The following is a 27,327-nucleotide window of genomic DNA, read 5'->3' on the forward strand; positions in this document are numbered from 1 at the left end:
ATTAAAGTGGTGGATTCACCCTGGATGAGCTTAGCCTGGTCTCTGCTCTCGTCTGCATGTCCTTGGGCCCTGTCTAGAGGAAGTAGGGAAGGAAATGTACCGCTGGTTGACCACAGCCTTCCACATGGGAGAGGCCCACATGGAGGATGCCCCAGGCTCATGGAATCCCCAAGGAGCAAACCTGGGGGACCCCACTTGATCAGCCATGGCTCAGCCAAGGGAACTAGGGCTGGAGTGACAGTAATTGTGCAGAGTCCTGTTTATTCATGAGGACAAGCATCATAGGACCTGGGCGGGGGGGGAGGGGCCTCTCCCCAGCATCTCCCTGCTGGGGAGTGGGGCACGAGGAGAAGACCAGGGATCCAGGCCTGCAAAACCCAGGTGGCCATCAGCAGCCTCAAGGGCTCACTCTGGGCTAGCACAGGGGAGCCAAGGGGCCTGCCCTGGGAGCAGGATGGATGGCCGCTCAGGAGCACCTCTGTTTTTCTCAGGAGCTTTTGGTTGGGAACAACCACCCCCAGAAAGCACAGGTGCCATCCCTTCATTCCTGAGCTTCATGACCACTCGCTGGGCACCCTGTGCCCCTCACGCTCACAGCCCCATCCAGGGTGGGGTTTGTCCTTCAAGCAATAACTGCTGTTGGCCCCAGGATGGGACATAGCGGATGCAGGGCCTCTTCAGGGCTCCGTAGCGCTGCCTGCTCCACAAGGCACAGAGCTGGGCTGGAGGGGTGGGTGGGTTGTAGTGGGGAAGAGAGGAAGGTCTCTGCCCAGCCTGGCATGGGGTAGCTGGGTGGGCTCACTTTGGGGCAGGTGGATTTGTCAGGTTGGAAATCGCTTTCTTCAACTACAACAGAGGAAACGGGGTTTGGGGAGAAAGCACGTGGAGGAGGCTGAGAGTGGGGCCCTGGCGTGGTGACTCCCCTAGTGGTGGGTTCTTGGGCCAGCGTCTGAGCTGCAGCCTCATGGTTGTGCAGAGGGGTCCCTGCCGCCCAGAGCGGCAGGCCGGCTGTTAGGGGTAGCCAAGGCCCAGTGGCCACAGTGGTTCAAGTATGGGGCTTATCAAAGTCTTGCGAGTCCCCCAAACCTTGAATGGAAGGATGTTGGTGCCCCCCACCCCACATCGCCCTGCCCTTGAGACCCTGGTACCTCCACCCAGGACACGAAGCCCACAGCTCTGCCCCGTGACGTCACGAAGAGGGACTGAAGGTTCAACAGTTCAAAGAGGTTGTGCGTCTGGAGGGGAGGTTGGTAGGAAATTTTGGTGGGCCGGGGACCCTATGCCAGGACCTGAGATGGGGGGCCAGCAGGCTGGTGAAGGAGGGACCTGGCCTGCAATATCTAATGTGACCACCAGGGGTCGCCAGAGTCCATGCAAGGAGCAGGGCAAGCTCTGGTGGAAAGATGGCCTTTACCAGCAGGGTCCCCCAAGACCCCTGGTCTGCTCTGCTTTTCCCCTCCCCAGGCTCTGTCCTGAGTGGATACTACATAGGGAGCATGCGCTGGACCTAAAATTAAAAGCCACCAGGCCCCACGTGACACTTAACCCCTCTCTCTACCCAGAGGCCTCTGCCCCGGCAGTGAGGGGCAGGGGGGCGGCACCTACAGAGGAGGAACGGGCCCCGGGAGCAGAGAACAGCCCAGCACAAGGGAGGGGCTGCCAACTGCTCCCTGTGTGCCCACCCCGCAGCCCGAGTCTGCCCGCATTCTCTAATGATCCCCCATACCTGGTGCAGGGAGGTCTCTGGGGACAGCTGCAGGGTGACTGGTTCCATGGGGCAGCCCCCAGCCAAGATGTCCTGGAGACACTGCTGGAGATGGAGGACACACAGTGGGGGTCTGGGCCAGCCTCCCTCCCCAGGCTGCCATTCTCAGGCCACCTCTCCGGCAGGTCAGCTGGCCCCTCCCGTCACTACCCTCTGACCTCCCGACTCATCCTCCAGAGGACCTACCTGTTGTCCTGGAGCCCAGGACGGGGGGTCGGTCTGAAGGGCCTGCACCAGCAGGGCCCTCGGCACAATGCCCACCAGGATCTGAGACTCTAGCAAAAGCGGAGAGAGAGCCGAGTCACAGAGAAGGAATTATCCTTTACCAAGAATCTACAAGGTCAAGGACAGGGCTGCGCCCCATGTCTCTGAGGGCGTGGGGCAGCCTAGGTCTGCTATAACCCTGATTGCTCATTTTACAAAAGAGGAAACTGAGGCTTCGAGGCACAGAGGACCTCTTGTCCTGCCCAAGGTCACCCAGCTTCCGGCGTGGAGGTGCGGCAGCTCAGGTGGTTGGGAAGGTCGCCAGGGGGCCAGGAGGGTAGCAGGACTGGGCTTCCTCCTCCGTTTCCCACAGGAGGTTCCACAGCCAGCTCAGCCAGAGCAGGAGTGAACCCAGGGGGCCGCCATGTTCTGTGATCCTACTGTGTGCTGGGGGCTTGGCAAGCCTCTCTCTAGCCCTGGGTTATCAGGGGAGTTTGCAGGCTTGAGGAGCGAGCTTGGCATTTTAACCTTGTGTCCAGTAAAATACAAACTCCAGGCTGGGTGTGCAGCTCAGGGCTAGAGCACCCACCTCGCGTGAGTGGGGCCTGGGTTCCTTTCCCAGCAATACAAGGAAAGAACTTGAACTAGAATTATAAGCACTCTCCCCCGCGGTAATCAACAGAGCTGTTTCCTGGGTGGGTGGTGATTCTACCGCCTGGTCCCCTCTGCTTGGGACCTCCTTGCTTCCTGTGACTCAGCAGAAGAGATCTTTCAGGTCAACTCTTTGTTTAGGAGGAAAGCCTCTTGGCAGGGTCAGCCATGTGCAGCATCTTGAAATGGGATTCAGGCCTGTTCTGGAAGGTAGTGCCGAGGGTTTCCTTAGGGTTCGGAGGAGTGCCTGATATCTGGGTGATGACCTCTAGCAACCTTCTACCATAGTGACCCCCGTTTTCCAGGCAAGGGCACTGACTTATGCAGCCACAGTTCTTGAGCTCATAAGTGGCCTCTTGAGGCGGCACACGGGGGACCCATAAGGTTGTGCAGGTTGCTCACTGCTCCAGATGCCAGCCCAAAGGACAAGTAGGGACTAAATCCAGCTATGTCATGTGCACCTTGTCTCACTACACAGAGGGGACGGGTGGCTGGTAGTAGCCTTGATGGAGCAGGGCCACCCCTCCCCAACTTATCTTTACTTAGATACTGGACTTTCAAACAGGAAAGATGTCTGGTTTGCTCCTTCCCTGAGATTCCATTTCCGTGGAAGAGCCACCATTCATTTGTCTTTACAAACATGCTTTGTCACTGGGAGAGGGCACTCAGGTAGGGAATTCTGCAGGGAAGCCCGGAGGGAAGCTTCTGGAAGACCCTAACAGTGGCCCATCAGCTTTCCCCAACCCACAGGCCACCAGGCCAGGCTCCTACAACGAGTCCCAAAGCTGCCCATGGGGTACCTTACAACACCCCTCTTTTATCCCTTAAACACGTGGTTTTATGTCCATTTTATTGATGAAGAAACTGAAGCCCAGAGAGGTGAAGGGACTTGCCCAACGTCACACAGCTGCTAAGCTGCAGAGCCTGGATCCGGTTGGGATCTACGCCCGGGTTGCCTTTTCTGGTCCTGATCCTTGGAGGCCCTATGGGAAAGCAGAGGGAAGCCCCACCCCAGCCCTTCCCTGGGCACCTGTGCTCTCCACCAGGGGGTACTCGGCCACGTCTGTGGAGGTCACGACCTTGACCACCTCCTGGAGCGGCGTGTCCTTGGCCAGCGTGGTGAGAGAGCAGTTCATGAAGTGCTCCACGGTCACGGGGTGGGAGCTGCGGGCAGGGGGATGCTCCTATAGGTCCTGGAGTGGGGACATCAGACCCCAGGATGGGGCAGGGGCCCCTAGGGGGGTGGCTCGGCTGGGACAGGACCCACGATCCTCCAGTGCGGGAGGAGACTGAGGGGCTGTTGCAATGAGTGCCTCCCGGGCCCCACGGTGGACAGGAACCTGGGGCCATGTCACTGAGGCCCTGCGTCCCCGACCAGCTCTGCTGGGCTGTTCTATTCGGCAGCCTTCCTGGAGAATCTCATTGGAGGGGAAGTTAGATGGGAGGAAAAAAGACTTTAAAATTTGGAAGCCCCTGGAGTAGCCACCCGGGCCTTGCAGCGGGCAGCTGAAGCCTGGGGCAACCTAGCAGTTTGCATCCGTGGGTGCCGAACCTCAACCCAGGGTCCCTGAGCCTCAGAGTCCCGCTTCCCTGGGGACAGGAGCTGCGTGGGTCCTCCCTGGGGGAGCGAGGGCCTCGAAGCCCACTCCGTGTCCACCTCCAACGACCAGCAAGGACCACAGAGAAAGAGCCAGGAGGACAGAGGGGACCTCAGATCTGGTGCTGGCCCTCAGGACCTGGCGCAAGACAGCACCTGAGCCCCAGCTTCAGGCAGCCAATGCCGCCCCGGGGAGGCTGAGGCCAGGGGCCTGAGTGCCGGCTCCTCCCACCCCTATCCCACATGGCTGCCGAGGGGCTTCTTTGGGCCCCCCCACACGTGAGCCGCCTGCTCACTCGATTTTGCGGCCCCGAATCCACGGCAGGAAGGGCAGCTTCTTGACAATGATGGTGCCGTCGTAGAAGGACGGCTGGCAGCTCTGGGCGATGGCGTTGGCCGTCAGCACCGCCATCAGCACCGGCAGCGCATGCACGATCTGACCCGTCAGCTCGAAGGCCAGCAGTGCCGTGGACACCGTGTGTGTCACCGCCCCCGAGAAGGCCGCAGCCCCTGCGGAGCAGAGCCAGGGTGGGTGGCTCAGGCGGGGGGCCAGCTTCAAGGGGGGAGGTGGGCAGGGCCACGACGGTGTGGCCAGGGTGGGAGGTGGCCAGGGTGGGAGGTATCCGGGAGGCCCCTGGCAGCCACCACTGGGTGCACCCCGGAGCCTGGGCATGGCCAGAGGAGAGGGATGGGGGGATTGACACCGGGACAGGATAAGAACGAAGAGGGAGTCAGGAGGTGACAGGCCTCCGTGGGAGTGGGGGTCAGATTGAGGGTCTCAGTAACCACTCTTGGGCCCTGCAGTGCCACCGGCAGATCCAGGGCCTCCAGGAGGTTTGTGCCCAGGCCGGGCCCTGGCCACTCACCTGCCAGAGCATAGCCCCCGGGCATGATGGGGTTGACCACTCCTCCAGACACGATGCCCTCGGGGAAGGCCATGGAGAGCGCCTCCCCCAGGAGGCGGCCGATGGCAGCTCCTGCACACAGACAGGGTGAAGGGGACAGCCCTCTGTCCCTGGGACCATCCTCAGTACCACCCCGGGAGGGAGGAGGTGAACCAGGAGCCATGGCCCTGCCCCAATACCCCTGGACCTCCCAGACCCTCGGGACCCCAGACTCACCATAAACAAATATGGGCAAGAAGTAGCCAGCGGGGATGGGGATGGTGGTGGCCAGGATCAGCATCCAGAACTGGGGGTGGGACCCGGAGCCCGGAATTAGAGGCCTCGGAGCCAAGTACAGGGCAAGGGAGGGACAGGACAGAGGGAGTTCTAGGGAGGGCTGCCATCAGGGATGGCGCTGCAGGGGACGGTGCCGACAAAGGGCCCACTGTGTGCCTGGCACCTGCCAGGTACTTTCTTTTCTTCCCTCTCAGCCTTCCCTGGAGGCAGAAGCAATAGCAATCCCACTTAGAGACTAGAGACCGAGGGTCAGAGGGCCGAAGCTACTTGCCCTGGGCACCCAGTGAGCAGGGATCAGATGGGGGACCCTGGGTGGAAGGGCTCCATGCCGCCTGAGGCAGCCCCAGCCCACCCAGAGCTGGCCTTGGCAAGTGTGCCCACCTTCATGACGAGGAAGAAGGCGAGGGTCCCGAAGATGGTGAAGCGCGGGTGGTACCATTCGAACCACAGGTTCTGGGGGTCAAGCTCCGTGGACCAGGGAGGGGACGAGTTCCGGCTCATCAGTGCCCAGGAGTTGTTGTCGAACAGGGAGTCCAATAGCTCTCTCATGGACAGCTGCAGCAGGGTGGGGGGTGGCAGTTTCGCATGTCCCTGCCCCCTCACTGCCTGGCCCTGCACCCCAGATCCTACTCTGCCACTTCCCAGTGGGGACCCTGGGGGCAGCCCTGACCTCCCGGAGCTAGCTTCCTCACCTATAAAATGTCACACAAGCACCTCCCTTGGAGGGTGTTCTGGGGACTCAGTGCTAATGCTCACAGAAGGGACATGAATAGGGTCCCCCACTCCCGCCACCCCTGCCCGCCGCCCCTTACCCTGGAAGCCAGGAAGCGGCCCACGCCAGGCGGGTAGGTGATGGAGGCCAGGACCAGGGCGGCCAGGGCCGAGTACAGAGGCTTGCTGGGTTGAGAGGATCGGCTCCAGTGGGGGCCTCCTCTCCCCAAGAAGGGGAAAGGGGGCTCACCCAGGCAGGGGCTGCTCCCACCACCCCGGGGCTGACCCCAAGGCAAAACTAGGGTGGAGGGAGGCCGAGCTGGGGTGTGGGTCAGACACCCCAGGGGAAGAAGCAGGTGGGCTCAGCCCTCAGGACCTGGGCTGACGGGCCAGGGCCAGGGCAGGGCAGGGCAGGCCAGGTGTCCTGACCGAGGGCAGGGAAGACAGGTCTGGGAGGGAGGTGGCTCGGGGAGGGAGTTGGAGGGCAGTGGTGTAGGACTCAAGGAGGGGGCTGGGGTTAGTGCAGGGGCTGGCTGTGGGGACTTGCACAGGGGTTAGTAAGGGAGTGGGGTCTCCCTAAGTGGGGAGTGGGCTAGGGAGGGGGTTGTTTGATGGTAGGACAGGAGCTCAGTTAGGGGCACAAGGCTGAAGTTGGGGACTCCCTGAGTGGTCCCCAGCCTCAGCCCACAGCCCACCTGGTGGCCAGCAGTTTGGAGGTGAACCGATTGGTCTTGACGAAGCCTAGGAAAGTCCGCTGGCAGAAGAGGTAGGCGCAGCTCAGGATGCCACAGATGGCCCTGCGGGGACAGGAGGTGAGTCCAGGGCCCCTGCCCACTTGGGCTGGAGGAGGCCCCCAGCTGGCTCTCAAGGACCAAGCCCCGGCTCACCCCAGTGCCACAAAAAAGAAGATCTCTGGCAGGTCAAAGGGCACGTCCACACGGAAGCTGGTCTTGTAGAGGGAGGTGATGGTCTCTGGGGCAGGAGGGCAGCGGGGGTCTCAGGTGGCACAACAGGTGGGGGAGGAGGTGGAAGCAAGATCGGCCCTCCCTCAAGACCCCACCAGCCTCCCTCTCCAGCTCCAGGCCACCCCAGGGCCCACCCCAGGGCCTTCCCCCTCCTCCTGCACCCCAACACCCTCCCACCCTCCTGGAAGGAGGCACAAAGAGGACGCGAGGGGGAGAGGGAAGTGCGAGGGGGGCAGACCAAGGATGGACGGAGGAGGGGAGGGAGGGAGGAGCGGGACAGGCCGGGTGGGCACCGCAGCCCCGGGCTCACCCTGCTCGCTGTTGAAGACGGCCAGCAGCCGGAACATGAAGGCCCCGCAGGTGGCGGCGAAGAAGCCCCTCCAGTAATCCCAGACGGAGAAGTGGGAGGACATGACCTCGATGCTGAACAGGACGCCTGGGGCCACACTGAGCTCAGGACAGCTGCCCGCCCCCATCCACCCTGCGGGAGCCCCTGCCACCCCGTCCCTGACCCTTTTCTGATCTGCTCTGCAGCCTGGACAGCCAGGGCCACCCATCTCCCTGGAGTGGGGGAGGTCAGGGCTTGAGCCCTGGGTAGAGAGGCCCTCGCTGACCCGGGAGCACCAGCCAGCTGTGGGATGTCTACCCGTGTCCTCCTTTCTCCTCACCTGTCTCGCAGGGACTGCTTTGATCCCCATTTTACTGCTAAGGAAACCCAGCTCAGAGAGGTGAACTCACTGGCAGGGGTCACACAGCGGGAGCTGGTCTGTCTAAGGTAACCCTGAAGCCACTGAACACCTGCCAACCTCCTGGGGAGGTCGTGCCCACAGCAGGACAGCAGTGAGAACTAGAATTCAGCCCAACCCCTCCTCCTGACCCGGGGCAGAGCAAGCGGACCACGGGGGTGCGTGGGAACCCGAGTGCAGCGGCAGGGGCAGGGGCGGGAGGGAGGGTCTCACCGCTGAAGGGGGCTGCGAAGACGGTGGCCACGCCCACTGCCGCTGCCGCCACCAGCATTTCGTTTTGCTTGCTCTTGTTCTGGGGGGTGGAGTCCTGGGCTCGAGCCAGCCTCCTCCCCACGGGCCCTCCCATTCCCCCAAGGAGCCACCCAGACGCTCACCTGGGGCTCCCCGATGGTCCTGGTGCGCACGCGTCCCAGGTAGGCGGCAATCATCACACTCAGGTGCACGAAGGGACCCTGCCAAGGCGAGGCGTGGGTGCAGGGCCTGGGGAGTGGGGGGCCCACCCTCGCTGCTGGCGGAGCCTCCCCAGGGACAACAGGTTCCCCTCTCACATCTTCCTCCAAACCCCAGGGCCGTCCTGACAGTACTCTGCCCCATCTGGGGACCTGGCTTGTCTGTCCCCCCAGAACTGAGCTCAAAGGCAGGACTGGCTGTGGTGGGGGAAGGGCAGAGGGGCGGAAGCCGGGTGGGTGCCCCACACTGCCCGTACCACTTTACCCAGGAAGATGGTGCTGCCGGTGGCCAGGGTGCAGGAGAGGCCCACCACCTTGGCCCCGAAGTTCTTGATGTCCAGGTAGTCCTCCAGGACCACCCCGGACAAGATGGTCTTCAGCTCTGGGATTCCAGAACCTTGGCGGGGAGGGCAGGGTGAGAGTCAGTACTGGAACTCTTAACCCTCTGCCCTGGGCACAGGGTTTTCATGTCACCCTCAAGTCCGAACCTCATACACCCAGGCGGTTCGGATTCAGAGCCTCACTTTGCAGAGGAGGAGACTGAGGGTCAGAGATGTGGGTTGTTTTCTGCTCAGGTCTGGCAGACCTCAGTGGCAGGGTAGGGGGTCCCAGGGTGGAATGACAGGCCACACTGGAGACACCTGAGAGCCCCCACTCTCTGGAGGCTGCACTAGAGGCCTGGGGAAGCTGGCTGCCTCCACCAGCTGCTCCTTGGTCAGGGGAGCCTGCCATCACCTGTCCTGTTTCCCCCACCCCCCAGAGCCCCATGGGACTTCAAAAGGCTTGGGCCGGTGAGGGCTGCAGTGCAGGACCCCTGAGAGACTGGCATGGTGCCCACGAACTCACCGCCAGAGAAGGGCGTGATGCTCTGGGAGAAGCCAGAGGAGAAGGAGAGGAGGGCCACTGGGTACACGGTCCAGGAGAGGTACCGGAGCAGGTGGCTGTCCCCGATCTCCCGGTACAGCCACTTGTGCGCTGGGGATGGTCAGGTGTCAGGGGGCCACCCACAGCCTCTTGTGGGGGACACTTGCTCACCAGGAAACGGAGATTCACAGCCACTCAGTGAGTGGCTGACCCCCAAGAAGTGGCAGGAGTAGGACCTGGGTCCCCACGTCCAGTTTTGCTACTTCCTAGCTGAGTGACCTTGGGCAAGTGACTCAACCTCTCTGGGCCTTTGTTTTCCCATCTGCCAAACGGACCAATGTGGATGCCTCCCTCTCAGGGTCACCAAAGACTACAGGAGACCTGTCGAGGCCTGAATGAGACCCGGTGTGAGGCCCCTCGGGTGACAGGTCCTCATTAAGGCAGTGGATTCTCCAATGAAAGTTCTTAGACCTCTCCTGCCCCGTGCCTCCTCCTCCAGGGAGGCCTCAGGGTGGAGGCCAGCTGAGGGACAGGGACAGAAAGCCATATGCCTGGAGTCCAGGGTAACTGAACTGAGAGCAGGGAGCGAGGCTGGAGGAGGAACAGGAGGCCCCAGCGCTCAGCTGGGAAGGGGTCTGGGAGCTGTCTCCCTCACTGTCCAGAGAGGGCCAGGAGCTTTCCCAGGGCCACACAGCAAGGCAGCAGCAAAGCCAGGGTCAGCCCCAGGCCCCGTCCCCAGGCCCTGCCCACCCTGCTGCGCTTGGCAGCCCAGTGGCATCCCCGGTGTGCCCGGAAGCCCAGGTCCAGAGCGGGCGTGCCAGGGAGGGGCTACCTCGGACCACTCGCGTGATGGTGAAGTTCATGGCATAGCTGATCAGGGCCATGAGCACCCCGAGGGTCATCAGGAAGTACCAGTCCTCGCCCACGCGGAACAGCTTCTGCTTCAGCCACTCCAGGCCCCCTGGGCAGAGCACTGGGATCACCTCCTGGGGGGCCAGCAGGGACGGCCCTCCCTGGAGGACTGCTGGGCGGGGGCGGGGCCAGGGGAACCGGAGGCGGCTCTGCCTCCTGAGGGCCCAGAGGACTGGGGGCAGGTAAAGCCAGTCCTGTTGTCCCCCCCAGAGAGCCTTTGACCTGCCCACCCTCCTCCCCGATCCTGGGAGTCCTGTGGAAAGCGGTCAGGGGGTGGCCCGGAGCGGGTGGCAGTTACAGCCCTCGCCAGCGTCTCGGCAGGGTCTGGGGTGCAGAGAGCACGCGGTCAGCAGGACCTGCGTTGTCCCAGGGCCTTGGGCCATTGAGCCTTGGGCCCCAGACTGCGCCCCTCCATGGTGGCCAAAGGCAGAGGGCAGACCCCGGCACGGCTGGCCCACAGACAGAGGGGCAGGCAGGCCCCTACGCTCCCTGCCACCCAAGAGAGCCCGGGCAGCTCGGCCCAGGGCTGAGGGAAAGGAGAGGCTGGAGTGGGCTGGGGCTGCAGGTGACGTCCCGAGGGGTCACTGGTGGGGAGTGGAAGGACCTCACCTCGGATGCCTCGGCGAATGCGGGGACACGGGCCCCACAGCTCCTGCAGAGTCACGGGGCTCCCCGAGGAGCCCTCACGCAGCCCTACCAGCTCCTCCATGGGGCCCTGAAGAGCAGACAGACAGACAGACCCTGGGTGAGCGGCCTCAGCCTCACCTGCCTCCAGCCTCTCCAGGTCTCAGTCTCCTGAGTGGAAAGGCAGGTCCCTGGTGCCTGTGTAGCTGGTGCATGTGAATGTGCACTGGCACTTATCAGGAGGGGACGCAGGTCCTGGTCACAGAGGCTCTGTCCCCGAGGGGTGGAGGTTGTGTCTGATAGGCAGGGTGGGGGTTCCTAGGCATCCCCCATGTCCAGCCCAGACCCCTGGCCGGAGCCTCCTCTCTCCCTGGCCCTGCACCTGCTCTCCTGGGTGCTTCTACCACCCAGGGATGTCACTGTCTCACTGCAGGTTCCCCCTGGTGACTCTGATTCCCCACGCCCATCCCTGGGCAGCTGTGACCCTCCACTCAGGCCGCAGGAGGCAGGAAAATCCCAGGCCCAGAAGGAGACCCCTTGAGCATCCAAGTGAGGTGCTGGCTCCTGCCCGAACCTCTTCCTGCCTTGCCTGCCCTGGCCCCAGCAGGTCCCAACCATGTCCCTGCGCTGCTCCGGCAGCTCCTCACCCGTCAGTCCTTCCTGCCCTGCTGTGGCCCCGACCAGCCTCTTCTAACAGCCTCTTTGCGTCCAGGTCTAGTGCACCTGGACAGGTGTGCACTCCACCAATCAACACCCTCCTCGCCCCGCCCGGCCCAGGTTCACTGTGGCATTGAGAACGTCCTTGACAAACCAACCAGAACTGCCTGAATCCACTGAGCCTGCAGAGCAGGGCCGCCCACGGCGGGGAGGGAGCGGAGTGTCCCCTCCACACCAGAGCTGGCAGAGAGTGGCAGCTGACTTCACAGCAGCAGAGGTGGGGCTCCTGGGGGCCGGGAGGGGGACACCAGTGCTCCTGCAGGACGGGGAGAGGTCCCCCGCTGAGGTTGAGGGTTAGGCTTGGGGCTCTGGGTTCTCAGGGCCGACATGGGAGCGGGAGAGTGGGGTGTGGAGCAGGAGAACACACTGTGGCGGCCGGTGGGGAGCATGGCTGTGCCCTGCCGAATGGTGGCAGGGCTCAGTCCTCCGAAGAATGACTGAGTGCTCACGGAAACCCAGCGAGGTGGCAGTGTCAGCCTGTTTTTTTTGTTTTTGTTTTGTTTTGGTACCAGGGATTGAACCCACTGAGCTACATCCCTAGCCCTTTTTATTTTTTGAGACAGGGTCTCACTAAGTTGCTTAGGGCCTCCCTAAATTGCTGAGGCTGACCTCCAACTTGATCCTCCTGCCTCAGCCTCTGGAGCTGCTGGGATTACCTGCGTGCATCACTGTGCCTAGCAGTGTCATCCTGTTTTAAAGAAATGGCATCGCAGAGAGGTAAGCTTTCTTGCCAGAGATCAGAGAGGCAGGCCGGGTGTGTGGCACACCTACAATCCCAGCTACTTGGGAGGCTGAGGCATGAGGATGGCGTGAGCCCAGGAGTTCAAGCCCAGCCTGGGCAACGTTGCAAGTCCCCAAGACACCATCTCAAGACACCACCACCATAACAACCAGACGTGGTTCTGCCTTGATGGCCCCATCTGTTCAGGGGCAGGAGGAGCCCAAGGACAGTGGCTTGGGGTGACTGAACTCTCAGAGCCTGCTGAGGAACTTGAACTTGATCTTTGTGTCTGGACCTTCAAGTCCCAGAAAGCTGCCTGTCAAACCCACAGCATCCCGGGGCACCGGCTCTGGCCTGGGGCCTCTAGGTAAGTGCCCCAGACCTGGTCTCACCTCAGCAGAAGCTAGGAACACAGGCATCAGGGGGAGGGTAAGGGAGCAAGCAAGCTTTGTGTGCCAGCCACTGGCTCTACATCTGCAATTCAGCTCATCCTCCCCACACTCTTGGGAGTCAGGGGTATCATCACCACTTTGCGGATGATAAATGGAGGACCAGAGAGGTGCAGTCACTCAGCCGAGATCACACAGCAGAGGCTGCACTCAGACCTAGACTGTGCAGCTCTTCCCCTACTGGGAGTTCCTCCAGCCATGATCTGGGCACAAAGCTGAGGGTTTCTATTGCCACTTTTAGAAGATTTGGGCAAGGGATATGGGACAATTGCTGACCACCCCAAAGCCAACACCTGAAAATCGCAATGGTCCTTCATTGATTTGCTCAGTTCTGGGACCCTGGGTTGCCTCTGCCCTGGACGCCAGGCCAAATCCATTCAAGTAGGAGCTGGAGTGTTGTTGGTGATGTCAGGGGGTAAGGGCTTGTGCTCTGCATGGACTGTGCATGCCCTCACCTCAGCCTCTCTGACTGTCCAGAATTGGATAGGGACTGCCCTGTTGACACCTCAAACCCCAGTCTCTGGTCTCGGACAGCTGCCACCACAATCCCAAGGCCAAACCACGCCCACATCCTTGATCCCTGGTCCTTGGAGCACCAGGAAACTGGGAAGAGGGCAGCAAGAAGACAGAGTCCCTGGGGCAAGTCCCTCCCAAAGCCACTGTCCCCAAGCCAGCCTCCAGTTTCTCCAAGTGCCTGGCAGACGTACAGATGGCTCAGTAGGTTCCGAGCAGGTTTGAAGCCAGTTCTGCCAGCCAACCCTTTCCCCACTTAGAGCCTCGGTTTCCTCTTCTGCCCGATGAGGATGGCCTAGGACAGTGTGTGCCTGTGCCTGTGAGGGCCAGTGCCTCCCATGTCCAAGTGCCCCAGCCTAGAGCAGTGCCCGGCACATGGGGGAGGTGTTCCACCCCAGGTTCCAGAACCCTGGCCTCAGGGCTGGCTGTAGCGGAGCTGAGAACAGGTCTTGGTTCCTCCCAAACCCCAAATCAGAATCTTGGGGAGTGACTTTCGCCCCAGTACCGAGGATTGAACCCAGGAGCACTTTACCACTGAGTCACGTCCCCAGCCCTCCTACTTTCATTGGGACACAGGGTCTTGGCTAAGTTGCCCAGTCTGGCCTTGAACTTGCGGCCCTCCTGCCTCGGCCTCCTGAGTGGCTGGAATCACAGGCCTGGGCCCAGCTGGCTTTGGGGAGCTGTGTTTGTGACAAGCCTCCAGGTGGGTGGGGCCACCTCTGGACTCCAGGGACTGGATCCTCCTTGAAGCTCCTCCCATCCCTGTGATCCCCAGGAAGAGGTCTAGAGTTAAGGAATGGCCTTGATGACCTTTTGAGGTCCCTCCTGGCCACTGAACCATTCAGTATTTATGTGGATGACGCCTGGGCATGGGGGAAGGGAGGAGGGCTGGTGGGCGGGGTGGGTAAAGGGATCCGACGTCCAGGGGCCATGACTCAGGCCCTGGGCACCATGACTGAGTATCTGCATTTAGCCCTGGCTCCTGTCACCCCGGCGGGTGGCGGGCTCCTGGGCCCCCCATCCTGCCCCCACCTCACTCAGTGCTGGTCACTTCCCTGGGAGCTGCCAGAACCCCCTCGGTCAGTTATGTGACCGGCCAACACAGGCAGGCATCTCATCTCCACGGGGACAACAAACTTCTCTTGCTGCAGCGCCACCCCGGCCCCCGTGCCCTGCCTGCCCCTGCGTCACACACGCCCCAGTGATGGCAGGAGTTCCCGAAGGGGAAGCTCCAGGCTGGGCTTCATGGGAGCCGAGAGGAGAGGCCATCCCTCTGCAGGGACGCCCTGTCCACAGGGAGACCAGCGAACCCTGCCCGGGAGATGCCCTGGCAGATGTGGGGGGATGCTGCACCGAAGTCTTAGATCAAGGAAGGCCATGGCACAGGGACAGGGACAGGTGTCACGGGCACCTGGACGGGGCTCTGGGTGGACTGGAACACTCAGAGGCCTCCATGGGGGAGGGAGGGGTTAGAGAGGAGAGTGGAGGTCCCTGACCGCTCCTGGACAGAGCAGGCCACCCTGAAGGGCCTTCCCCTGGCTTCCACCTCCTGGCCCAGCCCCTCAGCGTAGCTCTCTGAGCAGGGGGTGGACAGACGGGGCTTCTCGAGGCTTCGGGTCCAGCCTGTTGCCATAAGCGCATGTCCAGGGTCTGGATCTGACACCTCCGGGTTCCCGACCCTTGCTCTGAGGTTCCATTTCTCAGTCTTTAAAAGGGGCACATTTCTCCTCCTTGTGAGCTGTGGGGGCCAGCAGGGCCTGCTGGAGAGCCCACAGTGGGGCTCTGGGCCCAGAAGGCAGGACTGGAACACTGTCTCCAGAATTCTCGTCGACTCAGATCCTCCGACTGCAGCCCGGGATCTCCTAAGCTGGAGGTCAGGCTCCTAGTTGCTGGGAACTTGACCTCCTGGATCTTTAGGGACAATTACCAAATTCTCTGCCCCACCCCCACCCCCTTGTGAGCCCACCCCCCCAGCTCTGCCTGGGGCCACCGGCTTTCTCCTCTCTGGGCCCCTAAATGTTCTGAGAAGGGGATGAGAGAAGGGGATGAGGGACACGGAATCCAGGCCCCCTGGGAGTGGCAGGGTCACAGCCCACACTCTACCCGCCCCCAGGGCTGTAAACAGAGCCGTGTGTATCCGTATCCGAGGACCTCAAGGGGTTTGATGGGGGAAGCACAGTCCCTAGAGAGTCCCCAAGCTGCTGGGGGAATCACCAAACCCACACAGGACTCTGTGTCCGGGCCCCGGGCCCACCCCTGCCCTGTGGGCGCGGAGGCCCTGGCTGGAGCCAGGCCTGGAATGCCAGGGTGAGCTCAGCCCTCTGCCGCCCGCGTGCGGCCGGCTGTCAGCAGCACCGATTCTCCGGAGACGACTTCCAGCCCCCTCTGGGCCGTGGAGAGGCCTAAATTTAGCTGGTAGACAAGGGGGCTGGCCCCGAGCCCAGCGACCGTCGGGCCTTATAAAGCGCTGGCAGTCCGGGCCAGGCACGCTCCCCTGGAGGCCTGCGCCACATCCTTCTCCTGTCTTCCCCTGGCCGCCTGGACAGGGCCGGTGTCGCCCGTGGATGAGCCACCGAACCTCCTCCTTCAGAGCGGAGAGAAGCTTCCACTCCTCCTCCTCCTCCTCCTCCTCCTCCTCATCTTCCTCCTCCTCCTCGGCCTCCCGGGCCCTCCCAGCCCAGGACCCCCCCATGGAGAAGGCCTTGAGCATGTTTTCGGAGGATTTTGGCAGCTTCATGCGACCCCACTCGGAGCCCCTGGCTTTCCCAGGCAAGTGCTGGGGGCTCTGGGAGGGGGGAGGTGCTCAGGTTGGGGACTCCCACTGTGGCTGCCACCTGCCAGGACAGAGGTGGTCCTGAAAACAGGTGGGCCTCCAAGGAGCAGTGGTGGCCCTGGGTGAGATATGGCTTCGCTGACCATGCACCTGTGACCAGGCTCTGGCTGGGACCCTGGAGGGCTGGAGGGGACAGAGATGTGGCAGGCAGCCCGAGCCTCCTGGACTGGGTGTGGCTGCCGCAGACTGTGTCACTCAAGTGCACACGCACACACTGTCTGGAGGGGGGCCCCGCCCGCCACAGAAGCTGGGCTAGGACAGCGAGGAGGGGCCCCCAAGCACCATGGAGGGGAGGTCACCTGGGACAGCCACCTGCTTCCCAAGAGAAGGACAGAGAGCAGGTTCTGGACACGACCCCGGCCCATGCCCAGCTCACAGCTGCCCTCCCCACAGCCCGCCCCGGGGGGGCCGGCAACATCAAGACCCTGGGGGACGCCTATGAGTTTGCAGTGGATGTGAGGGACTTCTCCCCCGAAGACATCATCGTCACCACCTCCAACAACCACATCGAGGTGCGGGCCGAGAAGGTGAGCCTGGCCTCCCCCTGCACCTCCCCTCTGCACCCCCTGCCTAGTCCAGCCCTCCGAGTCCCCTACTCCCACCTCCCGTCCTGAGACCTCAGACCCTTGCCAGTGTCCCCTGCCCACCCAACTCGCCCAGGGCACACTGGAGATCTTGTCCCTGCAGCTCCTGGGTCAGGGGTCTTCCCAGCCTCTGAAAGCTGCCAGATTCAGCCTTCAGGAGTCCGGGCAGCTGAGTGGCCTAGGGGTGGGCGGGAGGGGGGGGGATGTAGACTGAGGGGACGCCAAGGGGTGAGTCACAAGGATGTGACAGGAGATAGATGGAATGGTGGCATGAGGACTGCAGTTCTGGCAACAGAGGGCGGGGTGTCCCCACTGCCACACCTCCATCCCTCTTCCACCCAGAGCCAGAGGCCCAGGCCTCACCTTGGGGCCCCCAGTTGGGCCAGAGACCGGGCAGAGGTCACACACTCCAGACCACACATTCCTCCACCCACAGGCTCAGGGTCACTGGGTCACTAGGGTCCCTGAGTCTGAGCTCCCAGGAGACACTGGGGCCTTCACCCCAGAGAGGGGCGGGGCCGAGCCTGCAAGGAAGCAGCCCCAGGCCACTGTGGCCAGTTGCCTGTCAGGGATCTGCACAGGATTCACCGTCCCCAGCGGCCTCCTCCCTTGTACACAGGGAGCTGGTCCCGAGAACCCTGGCCACCGGTGCTGAGGACCAGGGCCAGGGGCAGCACGTGCCAGCCCTGTCACCCTGACGGTGACTTAGCCAGCCAGACTCCTCTGGACACTATGTGCTGGCTGAGCTGTGGGGGAGGGCGGTGGCCTGGTCCTGGTGGGCGGACCCAGGGTGTCTGGGTATCCAAAAGGGCACTGCTAAGGAGCCCCAGAATCCTAGTGTCTGTCACGGAGCCTCGCCCTCGCTGCGGCACCAAGCCCCTCTTCCCCTGTTGGGACCACTGGAGTCCTTCCATGCACCCCTGCACCTGTCCCTGCAGACCCGTGGCCGTGGCCGCTCTGGCCGCCCCGGCTGCCCCTCCACATGTGACAGCAGAACCCTCAGCACTTGGAGCCCGGCTGGGATCAGAGTGGGGAGGAGGGCTTGTGGCTTGAGATGAAAGGACAGGGCTGAGGGGCAGCCTTCCCTGACCTGTCACCCTCCCCAGCTGGCAGCAGATGGCACGGTCATGAACACCTTTGCTCACAAGTGCCAGCTGCCGGAGGACGTGGACCCGACCTCGGTGACCTCAGCCCTGCGGGAGGATGGCAGCCTCACCATCCGGGCACGGCGTCACCCGCACACAGAGCACGTCCAGCAGACCTTCCGGACGGAGATCAAAATCTGAAGGCCTCCCCCACCCGCCCTCCCAGCCCACCTCCCCTTGCCTGCCAGACAAGTCTCCCCATCCCTCCACGCCGGCCCGCAGGACATCGCCCCCCGCAGCCCCAGGCCCCAGGTGGGCCATCCCTTCCAACCAGGGCCCTCCCCTCTGCCCAGGCAGGCCAGGGACCTCCTTGGCCCACCCATGGACCCCAGATTCCAGATATGGTCTCCTTTACCTAATTCAGAATACAGGGGTTGGGAGGAGCAGGGAGGTCCCAAAGAACCTATTTTGGGAAAACAGGATGGGGACAGGCAGGGCTTCTGGGCGAGTCATCTGCAGGACAGACAGGCAGACAAATCCTTTGATCTGTGGAGTCTCTGCAAGGCAGGGGCAGGGTCTAGGGATGGGAACTGCCCTGGCCAAGCGGGCAGAACAGGGAAGGCCAGACAGAGGTGGTCACCTGGATGGAACTGCAGGAGGGCCCACGGAGGCCAGGAGACGGCCATCCCGGAAACCTCCCTCTGCCGCCCTCCAAGCCCCAAACCAGATGGCAGGCTGCCCGCTGCCCTGTGCCCCAGCCAGACAGCTGTGCGAGGGCTGGGCACTCTGTGTCTGTGCACAGATGGGTTTTTCCAATACAGCTGGCTGGTGGTAAACAGTGTGAAACTCCTGCTGCCCCTACCTGCTGCTGCCTCCAGGTGAGGCTGGGCCCAAATGAGGCTGTTCCTCCAGCAGACAGGACCCCAGGGTGGGAGTGAGAGCGGGGGTGGTGAGTCGGACCCAGCCTCTTGCAGCCCTCCCTCTCCTTAATCTAGGAATCTAGAGGTTGGTGTGTGTAGTGCACACATGCACACACGCACACGTCTCATCACTGTCCTTCAAATACTTGGCATTAACCTTGGTGGGGGCTGAATTCAGAGCGTATAAAATCAGCTCGAGCCTGGGAACTGCGGCAGAAACTGGTAATCCCAGCAACTCAGGAGGCTGAGGCCGAAAAATTGAAAGTTCGAGGCCAGCCTGGGCAATTTAGCAAGACTCTGTCTCAAAATGAAAATAAAAAGGGCCGGAATGTGGTTCAGTGGTGGAGCTCTCCTGGGATCAATCCCCAGTACCAACAAAAAAAGAAAAAAAAAAATCAGACTTAGTGTTAGTGTTTCCATTTTCATCAATGGGAAAGCCGTGTCTCTGAGCTGTTGGATGTCGGGTTTTGTCGCTGAAGGTTGGATCTGAACCCAGGACATCTCAACTGCTGGCTGCCCCACCTCGGTCTCCTTCCATCCAGTTGGGGAAGGAATCACAGGAAGATCTTCCTTCCAGGTCCCTCCTGGTCCCTGAGCCAGGGTAGGGACCCCATCAACTTTGACCCTGGTGAACCTCAGCCACCCCCAAGACCCTGACTCAGTCTCCCACATACAGAAAGGTGAGGGGGGTGATGGCTCTGTCTTTGGGGGCCCCAGGACAAGTGGAGCCCCCCAGTCCCTCCCCACCGCTGTAGAGAGCCATTCTGGGATCCTGGGGGGAATCGGGGGTGGGGGCCATGGGAGGGTCCAGGCACTGTAATCTGCACACACAATAAACACAGTGTCTGCTGCAGAGCCACAGCCTGAGATTCTCAAACCTGGGGTTGGGCAGGAAGCAGCCAGGCAAGGGAACCCAGGATAAACAGACAATTTAAAGTTTAAGCTCTCAGGGAAATGTGGGTGCCCCCAGCCTCCCTTGGCGCCCCAAACCCACCTGCAGAAACCCCAGGATTATTTCAATGAAAGTCCTGTATTCCCTATCCCCCAGCTGCCTGCGCCCCCCCCCCCCCTTAGATTCATTCATTATTGCAAGAGACATTTATTGTTTGTGACTATGTACCAAGAACTACGTCCCAAACTGTCACAGGTGCAAGGGACACAAGACTGGGCAGGCTGCACAAGGTCGCCTGACTTTTGAAGCCCTTCTACCAGATGGAAGCTCCGAGGTCCAGAGTGACTGAGTGACTAGCCCAAGGTCACACAGCTCCAGAGCTCAGCCGGCTGGAACCTGGGGACAGGGTGGGGTGCTGACTAGTTCAGGAAGCCTGGGGGGCGGGCCCTCTGGAGGAACCCCCACCCTGCACACCCCCAGGCACTACTGAAATCCGAGTACCAGGCTGCGACCAGAGGACTGGAGGGGAGAAGGGGTGCGGTATTTCCAGCCTCCGTGACTCACTGATTCCACTGGGCTATTTGCAGACCCAACATTCATCCGCGCGGGGCTGGGGGATGGGGACAGACCCAACTGGCTTTGCGTCTTCGCCCCCCCACCCAAGGTCAAGTTCGCCTGGGCGCCGGGACGCCAGCCTGGTGGCTCTCTCGGGCTGGAAAAGGGGGCGACTTCCCGGTGGGATCGCAGTGGCGATCGGCCGCTGGGGACAGGGCTGGTCCAGTCTCAGGGAGCCCTTGGCCGGCGTTCCAGCCAAGGTGACCCTGCGGCAGGCTAGGGCGGGGACGTGGGGGCGCCGCCCATCTGTCGTCGGCTCCTCCCCCTGGGCGCCCGCAGGGCCGCTTTGTCTGCGGCGCCCCCACCCTTCCCAGGCTAAACATAGGCGGGCTGCCCCCGCCCCAGGAGTAATTATAGCTGCCCATTCATTGAGTGCCTGGTGTGTGCCAGGCGCCCTGCTCACCCCCACAGCGGTCCCGCAAGGTGGGTACTAATTATAATCCTACGTGAAGGGTATGGAGGTTCAGAGAGGTCAAGCAACTGGCCCAAGGTCATCCAGCTGGGTCAGCCCAGCTCAATTCACCCACAGGGCCACTTCCACCCAAACAGGAAGCCGTGGTCGCCACCACCCACCCGCAGCTCCTTCAGGGAAAGGGGACTGGCTTGTCCTGGTAGTGGAAAAGATGTAACCCTCTGTCCTGTGGACCTGTGGGACAGTCTAGGCCAGGTGGTGTCACAGACTCTAAGAGTGATAGAGGACCGTGAGTAGTAGGAACATGAGGTTAGGGAATGATTCTATAAACTAGGGCCACTGTGCTGACCACCCCCACCCCCCACACTTAAACTTTTAAAAAGCAATTTACCTGCCACCCTGTCTGGCTTAAGAGCACAGGTAGGTCACATTCCTCAGCAAACTACCTGTTCTCTGAAGGCGACCTGCAGGCCCCAGAGACAAGAACAACAGGGTACCCTGCCGTGGGGACCTCTGTGACCCTTACACAGACCAGATCCCAGAACTCAGGGAGATAAAGATAATTCCTCCTAATCATAGAATCCGCAAGAACAGATTCCAATTAGAACCAATCAGCGTGGGCCAAAGTGACCCAGAGTTGTCACGCACAGTGGGGACTTGAAAGTCTGATGTCATCCTGCTGTCAGTCCAGAGTCAAGAGCTGGACCTGGGAAGGATTCTCTGGAAACTTCCCTGGAGCCCATTACAGTGAGCGCAGAGAGGCACCTGCCCCTCCTCTCTGAGAGGTCCCCTGTTCTTCTTTCTTATCCCTTCCAATAAACTCCTGCCCGTTACTGAGTGACATGTCTGAAATCTTTCTGGGGTTGGAAAGGGGGCCTCTGTTGCCACAGTCTGGCTGGGCACAAAATAACCGAGCCGCCACACAGCCTTGTAGGTTCAAACAGCACTCCACACACACTTCCCGGGAACACACTCCCTCCACTGGGCTCCCTGCACCCATTCCCCAGGAACCACAGGAGAATCCTGCGCCCGAGGCAGCAGGATCCGCCCTAATCCTGGAGCCGCCCTATTCCCCTAGCAGGGTCACCTTTCAACCATTCCCTCTGGCAAAAATGCCAGGGTCATTCCCACTAAACTGTGGCTCTCAACACTCTGTGCTGCCTCAGGTTCACAGAAGATCCCAGCCCTGTAGCAAGAAGACAGAAGTTCCCCTTTTTAAGGTCAAAGGCCTCTTCCCCCAGAAAGCCCTTCAGAGAAGCCAGCCCAGACACCAAGCCCAAGGAGCCTCAGGCCTGACTCATTCCGATCTCCTTCCCAAACCTAGTCTTCAAAAGGAACCCACTGGCATGAAAGTCATGCGTGCCCTCGGGGGAGGGCGGGCAGAGCCTCACCGCCCGCTTTAGTTGGCCAGGGACACCTCTCAGGGAGCCAGCCAAAACTCCTGATATGATGGGGCAACCTAGGCTCAGAGAGGCTAGGCCTTTCCCAGGGTCACACAGCAAGGTATGGTGGAGGTGAAATGAAAATCTCAGGCCCCCACCCTCCGTGGACGCCACCTCCCTCCGCCTGCTCCCAGTCAGTCAGTCCTGGATACTGTTCCCCATGCTGGACAGGGCTTATTCTGCCCTCTTGCTCCAAAGTCTGGATGGAAAAGGAACAAAGTCAATGTTTATTGGACTAAAATATAAGCAAACAAGCCTCAGTAAAGAGGGGAGGGGTCGGTCAAAGACCCTGGAGCCAGACCACCTGGGAGCGGATTTAGACCCTGCTGCTCCTGAGCCCTGCGATTTGGATTTCGAGCAGGTAACTTAACCCCTGGGGCTCAGTGGGCTTTCCGTAAAGAGGCACCGATGGTCTCTGCGGCCAGGGTTGCTTTAAATTTGGTGAGTCAACGTGTGGAGTGCTTGGTACACAGTAGGCGATGGCTGCTCACCTGTGCCACACTCTGAGGACACCGGGAAGGCTCAGCTGCTGTGGTCTCATTTAGATTTGGTCCCACTATCCCTGGAACCATCAAGACTGGAACTTAAAGCCCCTGCTCCTCTTAGGAGACCCAGTCTGGGCCCTGGGGACAGCGATGGAAGGGAAGCCCCGGGAGACCTGCTCCTCGGCATCTCCAAGGTGGGCACAGTGCCCTCCCAGGGTGGCTCTGAGGAGCCATCCAAATGGGGTTTAGTGTAAACTCAGGAAATGCCAAACTCTTGTGAGATGGTGGCAGTGGCTTTCTGGGCAAGACAAAGTCTCACTGCTCCAGGCTCTGCCCCAAACAAGAGAGGGTCCTTGGGGGCAGGGGCTAGAACCTGCTGGCCTGTGGCCGAGCCAGGGGCTCTGGAGAGGGTACTGTTCACAGTCAGTACAGCCAGGCCAGCCCTCAGCCTGGACCCCAGGTGTCCTCTGTCCCCAGACATCAGGGACCAGTCCCAAGCCCTGGGGCTTCCTGTAGGAGTCTAGGGGCTACAGGAAGGTGTGGGGGGTCCTCTGGGTGCTCCCTGCAGGGCACAGAGCCAGGCTGCTGGCCCCAGGGAACTGAGAGGAGAGGGCAGGTCGCTTGACTACCTACATACCAGGGGCTGGGGACAGCGTCCTGAGAGGCATGGCAGCCAACCTCGAGCACCAAACTTGATCCCTCGCTGGTTCAGTGAAGTCTTCCACTTACTGATTGATGGAGTCAATCCATAAGCACCTGTAACTTTGGTTGGTAGGGAAAAAAAAATCTAAGGTCAAGCCACCTCTGTTTCAATGCTGTATGGACACACTGTGGTTTGTCTGTCCATTCGTCAGTCGATGGTCACTTGGGTTGTTCTCACCTCTAGGCTTTTGTGACTCATACTGCTGACGTGCGTGTGAGCGGGTTTCGTGTGAGCGTGTTGTCCTGTGCCCGTGGGTGTGTGCCCAGGAGTGGAGCTGCTGGGATATGTGGTAGCTCTGTGCTTGTTTGAGGTAACCCCAGGCTGGTTTTCCACTTGACATTGTCACTGAAGATTTTACAGCCTTGGTCTGGGGTGGAGCTCAGGGGTAGAGCGCTTGCCTGGTGTGTGCAAGGCCCTGGGTTCCATGTTCCATCCCCAGCACACCTCTCTCTCTCTCTCTCTCTCTCTCTCTCTCATACACACACACACACACACACACACACACAGAGGTTTTACTCACCTCTCAGTTAAGGAGGGAACCAGTAAGATGTAGTGACCAGTTCAGGGGGGAATCCGAGGACAGACAGAGCTGTAGATCGGGGAATAGTGGAGTGAATTAGCTTCTTCCGTGGTGGGGGTGTGGATCCCAGGCCCCATCCACAGGGCAGGACGGAACCTGTTTACCGTAGACACACCTGTGCGGCATGCCTACGTGTTGTTACAATACACAGAGTTGTGAAATGGCTCAAAGGCAAGTAAAGCAGTTCGGCCCCCAGAGAATCAGACAGCATTGGAGACACCCAGGGATTCTTTTTTTTTTTTTTTTGCTTATTCCAAAAATAAAAATATTTATTCGTTTATTTAGGCAGTGCTTGGGGTGGATCCCAGGGCCTCCGCGTGCTAGGCAAGCACTTTGCCACGGAGCCGTACACGCCCCTAGCCCAGCCAGAACTGTCTTACGCGCCCTTAACCTTGGGCCTTTAGGCGGCCTCCTCCAAGCCTTCTCTGAGTGGCTGTAGTCACCCACCTCCATGCCGAAGGCTCTCCTGTCACCAGCCTCGGCCCCTGACCAGAGCTGCAGTGGGGGAGGGAGCAGGACATGCCCCACCTCCCAACATGTCCCAGGGTCTCCATGCAGGTGCAGGGTCTCCATGCGGGTGCCCTCCTGAAGCCATCGTCTTCCCATCTTTTCCCGTGTTCCTGCTCGCTCCTCCACCATGTGGAGGGCCAGTCACCCACTCAGTCACCAAACGCTCCCGTGCACACCAGGCCCTGCCCTGGGTCCGTGGGAAGTGTTCACTGCTCCTCACTTACACATTCATCAAGGTGCACTGAGCGCTAAAGCACCCTCTGCTTCCACGCCAGGTCTGCACCTGGGCTCTGCCTCTTTCTGATTAGTGACCATGAGCAGAGTATTGAACTTCTCTGTGCCTCCATTTCCTCATCTGTAAATGGCAATGAAAATCATACCCACTCCCGAGACGAGCTGGTGAAGTCAACTGGTGTTGCGTGTGGTACCTAAGAACCGTCTGGCCGGTAGGCATGCCTGTAATCCAAGAGAGACTCGGAAGGCTGGGGCTGGAGCATGGCAAGTTCAAGGTCAGCCTGGGCAGCGCAGGGAGGCTTGTATCAAAATAAAAAAAGAAATAGTAGGGGCTGGAAAGTAGCCCAGAGGTTGGCACTACTGAGTTCAATCCTCAGTACTATAAGGGGAAAAAATGAATTAAGCCGGGTGTGATGGCACACACCTGTCATCTCAGCAGCTCAGAGGCTGAGGCAGGAGGATCACAAATTCAAAGTCAGCTTCAGCAACTGAGCGAGGCCCTAAGCAACTTAGAAAGACCCTCAAAATAAAAGTAAAGAAAAGGGCTGGGGATGTGGCTCAGTGGTTAAAAGCCCCTGGGTTTAATCCCTGGTACCAAAATAAGTAAATAATAGAATAAAAATATCTGGACAATAGGAACAGTGACAGCCCCCTTTACTGAGCAAGTGATAAACGAATGGTCCCTCTGAATCTTCACCAGACCCCCACTACTAAATTCTGAAATGTCACTATGCCTGGCACAGAATGAACACTTATTATTCAGGATGAAAGGGGCTGTGGCTTCTGAAGACAGACCCACCTGTGCCTGGCAGGTGCTTCCAGAAGCTCAGTGCCCTCCTGTCTGAGGATAGGGCGACACCTGCTGGTGGGTTGTAGATGTGCAGCCACAGACCACCCTTTCTTCCAATGCCTTGACTTTGGCTGACCTCAAGATAGAAGGAGGGCAGGGAGCTTTATCAGCTTTCTTAATGGACATATGTCACCCAGGTTACTCTTAATATTTTTACACTTCTGGGATCGAACCCAAGGCCCCATGCATGCTAAGTAAGTGCTCTTCCACTGAGTTCCATTGCCAGCCCGTCATCCAGATTATAACTGTCACCTTCCCGCTAGTGGCTCCCCTTGGCTCAGCCTCCAGGGTTTCAGACATTCTGTCCACATTCTTTTCAAAGGTGAGGCTGGGCCTGGGACCGTCTGCTCCCAATTTCCTGTGTCCCATTCCAGAATAAGATCTGAAGGCTTCTGATCTCTTTGATCATCTCTGCTCTGTAGATGTGCATTGCTTATGTCCCCAACCCGAGGGCAAGCTCCTTCACGCTGGGCTTTGTCTGTCTTCTTCGTTGATCCATTCCAGGGTCTAGCCCAGATCCTGGAATACAGCGGTGACTAATAAATACTTGGTGAATGAATCAATGAATGGTCAGACTGAGTGGCCCTGATCCTCCTGCCTAAAGCCCGTGGGTCCCCTCCCATTGTGTACTCAATCTCTAGTCAGATCTGTTTAGCTGTCACTTCCTGCAGGATGCCCTCCCTGACCCCCTGTCCCCAGAGTGAACTGGTCACCTTCCTCTGTGTCCTTGCTGTTAAACTTATGTTTCAAAATTTTATTTTATTCACTTTTATTGTTTGAGTCAGCTTTTTCACTGCTGTGACCAAAAGACCTAAAAAGAAAAATTTTGAAGGAGGAAAAGTTTATTCCGGGCTCACAGTCTCAGAGGTCTCTGACTGTAGACAGCCAGTTTCATTGCTCTGGGCCCAAGGTGAGGAAGAACTTGGCAGAAGGGTGTGGTGGACGTGGCACCGGGACGTGGCACCTTGTTGAGCTCTACTCAACCAGGACAAAATATATACCCCAAAGGCATGCCCCCAGGGACCCACCTCCTGCAGCCACACCTACCTGCCTACAGCCACCACCCAGTTAACCCCATCAGGGGATTAATGCACTGATTAGGTTAAAGCTCTCATAACCGGATTGTTTCCCCTCTAAGCTTTCTTGCATTGTCTCACCCATGAGCTTTCGGGGGACACCTCATATCTAAACCATAATAGTTATTATTGTTATTGTTATTACTATGGTACTGGGGATTGAAAGAAGGGAGCTTTACCACAGAGTTTCATACTCTACTTGGGGCAGAGTTCTATTAAGTTTCCAAGGCTGGTCCTGAACTTGCAGTCCTCCTGCCTCAGCCTCCCAAGTGACTGGGATTACAGGCATGTGCCATGGTGCCCCATACATGCTATCATAGCTATTGGGAACTGGTAACTGCATCCCTTCTTTTCTTGCCCACTAGGCTGTAGGCTGCTAGAGTAGAGTTACGTGTAGCCTCTCAGGGTCCCTCTGCCTAGAGGACAGGTCCTTCCCGAAGGAGGCCCACTGTTAGGAATGAGAACTTGGGCACCAGATTAAACTCAACTGTACCAGCCTGTGGGAGCTTGAAAGCAGTCCTCAACCTCTCTGGGCCTTGGTTCCTAACCAGTGAAATGGGCACAAAACAGTGCTCCCTTAGACCTGCATCGTGAGGATGTCAATTCCCAGGAACCAGGGAAACAGTCAATCCGTGTTAATTGTCAGGGTTTGTAAAGCCTAGTTAAATTGTCACTGAATAAATAAATGAACATTCAGCAGTTTTTACCCAGGTGCTTAACCATCAGTGGCCCCGCCTTGCTCTGGAACCTGACTGGCCTGTGAGGACCAGGCTCCCTGGTTCCCTTGTTTCCTGTGTCCCTAGAGGGCAGTATGAGCCTGGGGTGGGTGATGCTCCATAAGTCGTCTCTCCACTTGTTCAAATGTGCTGCCCATTTCATTTCTGAGCACCTCCACCCCTTCTGGGAAGCCGGGTCCCCCTATTTTCCATGGTCACATCCCCCCACACCAGGCTGCCTTCTGGGTTAGTTTCCTGTGGCCACTTCCCTGAACCTCCCAACCCCCTGTCCCACCCTCCAATGGCCCGTCCCAGCCACCT

At 59.8% G+C, this 27,327-nt stretch overlaps 2 protein-coding genes across 3 annotated transcripts; one reads left to right on the plus strand and one right to left on the minus strand.

Moving 5' to 3' along the window:
* Positions 1–309: 309 nt before the first annotated feature.
* LOC308656185 (chloride channel protein ClC-Kb) lies at positions 310–27,303 on the minus strand. 2 transcript variants are annotated; one of them, XM_081306987.1, is made up of 20 exons: positions 22,975–27,303; positions 10,655–10,760; positions 9,966–10,094; positions 9,116–9,244; positions 8,527–8,666; positions 8,195–8,272; positions 8,034–8,112; positions 7,385–7,510; positions 6,997–7,081; positions 6,805–6,906; positions 6,211–6,295; positions 5,780–5,953; positions 5,339–5,408; positions 5,084–5,194; positions 4,514–4,727; positions 3,651–3,784; positions 1,952–2,040; positions 1,727–1,810; positions 1,149–1,235; positions 310–846 (listed from the first exon to the last, which is right to left on the minus strand). In XM_081306987.1, exons 2-20 carry the CDS (start codon positions 10,752–10,754, stop codon positions 799–801), a joined length of 2,064 nt encoding a protein of 687 aa, XP_081163113.1. In that variant the 5' UTR covers positions 10,755–10,760; positions 22,975–27,303; the 3' UTR covers positions 310–798. The 2 variants fall into 2 exon arrangements, with proteins under 2 accessions (XP_081163113.1, XP_081163112.1); XM_081306986.1 differs by lacking the exon at positions 22,975–27,303 and adding an exon at positions 11,317–11,456.
* On the plus strand, positions 15,536–20,853 carry HSPB7 (heat shock protein family B (small) member 7). Its single transcript, XM_081306988.1, has 3 exons — positions 15,536–15,838; positions 16,296–16,429; positions 17,593–20,853. The coding sequence occupies exons 1-3, from the start codon at positions 15,634–15,636 to the stop codon at positions 17,770–17,772; spliced, it is 519 nt and encodes a 172-aa protein (XP_081163114.1). The 5' UTR covers positions 15,536–15,633; the 3' UTR covers positions 17,773–20,853.
* Positions 27,304–27,327: the final 24 nt, after the last annotated feature.

This window comes from Spermophilus citellus (assembly GCF_964194105.1).
Source record: "Spermophilus citellus genome assembly, chromosome: 9".
Taxonomy (NCBI): Eukaryota; Metazoa; Chordata; class Mammalia; order Rodentia; family Sciuridae; genus Spermophilus; species Spermophilus citellus.

Bases quoted from the DNA above. Each gene is read 5' to 3' on its own strand.
- LOC308656185 (XM_081306987.1), bottom strand. From the start codon at position 10,754: ATGGAGGAGCTGGTAGGGCTGCGTGAGGGCTCCTCGGGGAGCCCCGTG. The intron at 4,728-5,083 runs GTGAGTGGCCAG...TCTGCTCCGCAG, and splicing joins CGGGGGCTATGCTCTGGCAG to GGGCTGCGGCCTTCTCGGGG. The intron at 2,041-3,650 runs GTGCCCAGGGAA...CGCTTTTGCTAG, and splicing joins CCCCCTGGTGGAGAGCACAG to AGTCTCAGATCCTGGTGGGC.
- HSPB7 (XM_081306988.1), top strand. From the start codon at position 15,634: ATGAGCCACCGAACCTCCTCCTTCAGAGCGGAGAGAAGCTTCCACTCC. The intron at 15,839-16,295 runs GCAAGTGCTGGG...CCCTCCCCACAG, and splicing joins GGAGCCCCTGGCTTTCCCAG to CCCGCCCCGGGGGGGCCGGC. The intron at 16,430-17,592 runs GTGAGCCTGGCC...CACCCTCCCCAG, and splicing joins TCGAGGTGCGGGCCGAGAAG to CTGGCAGCAGATGGCACGGT.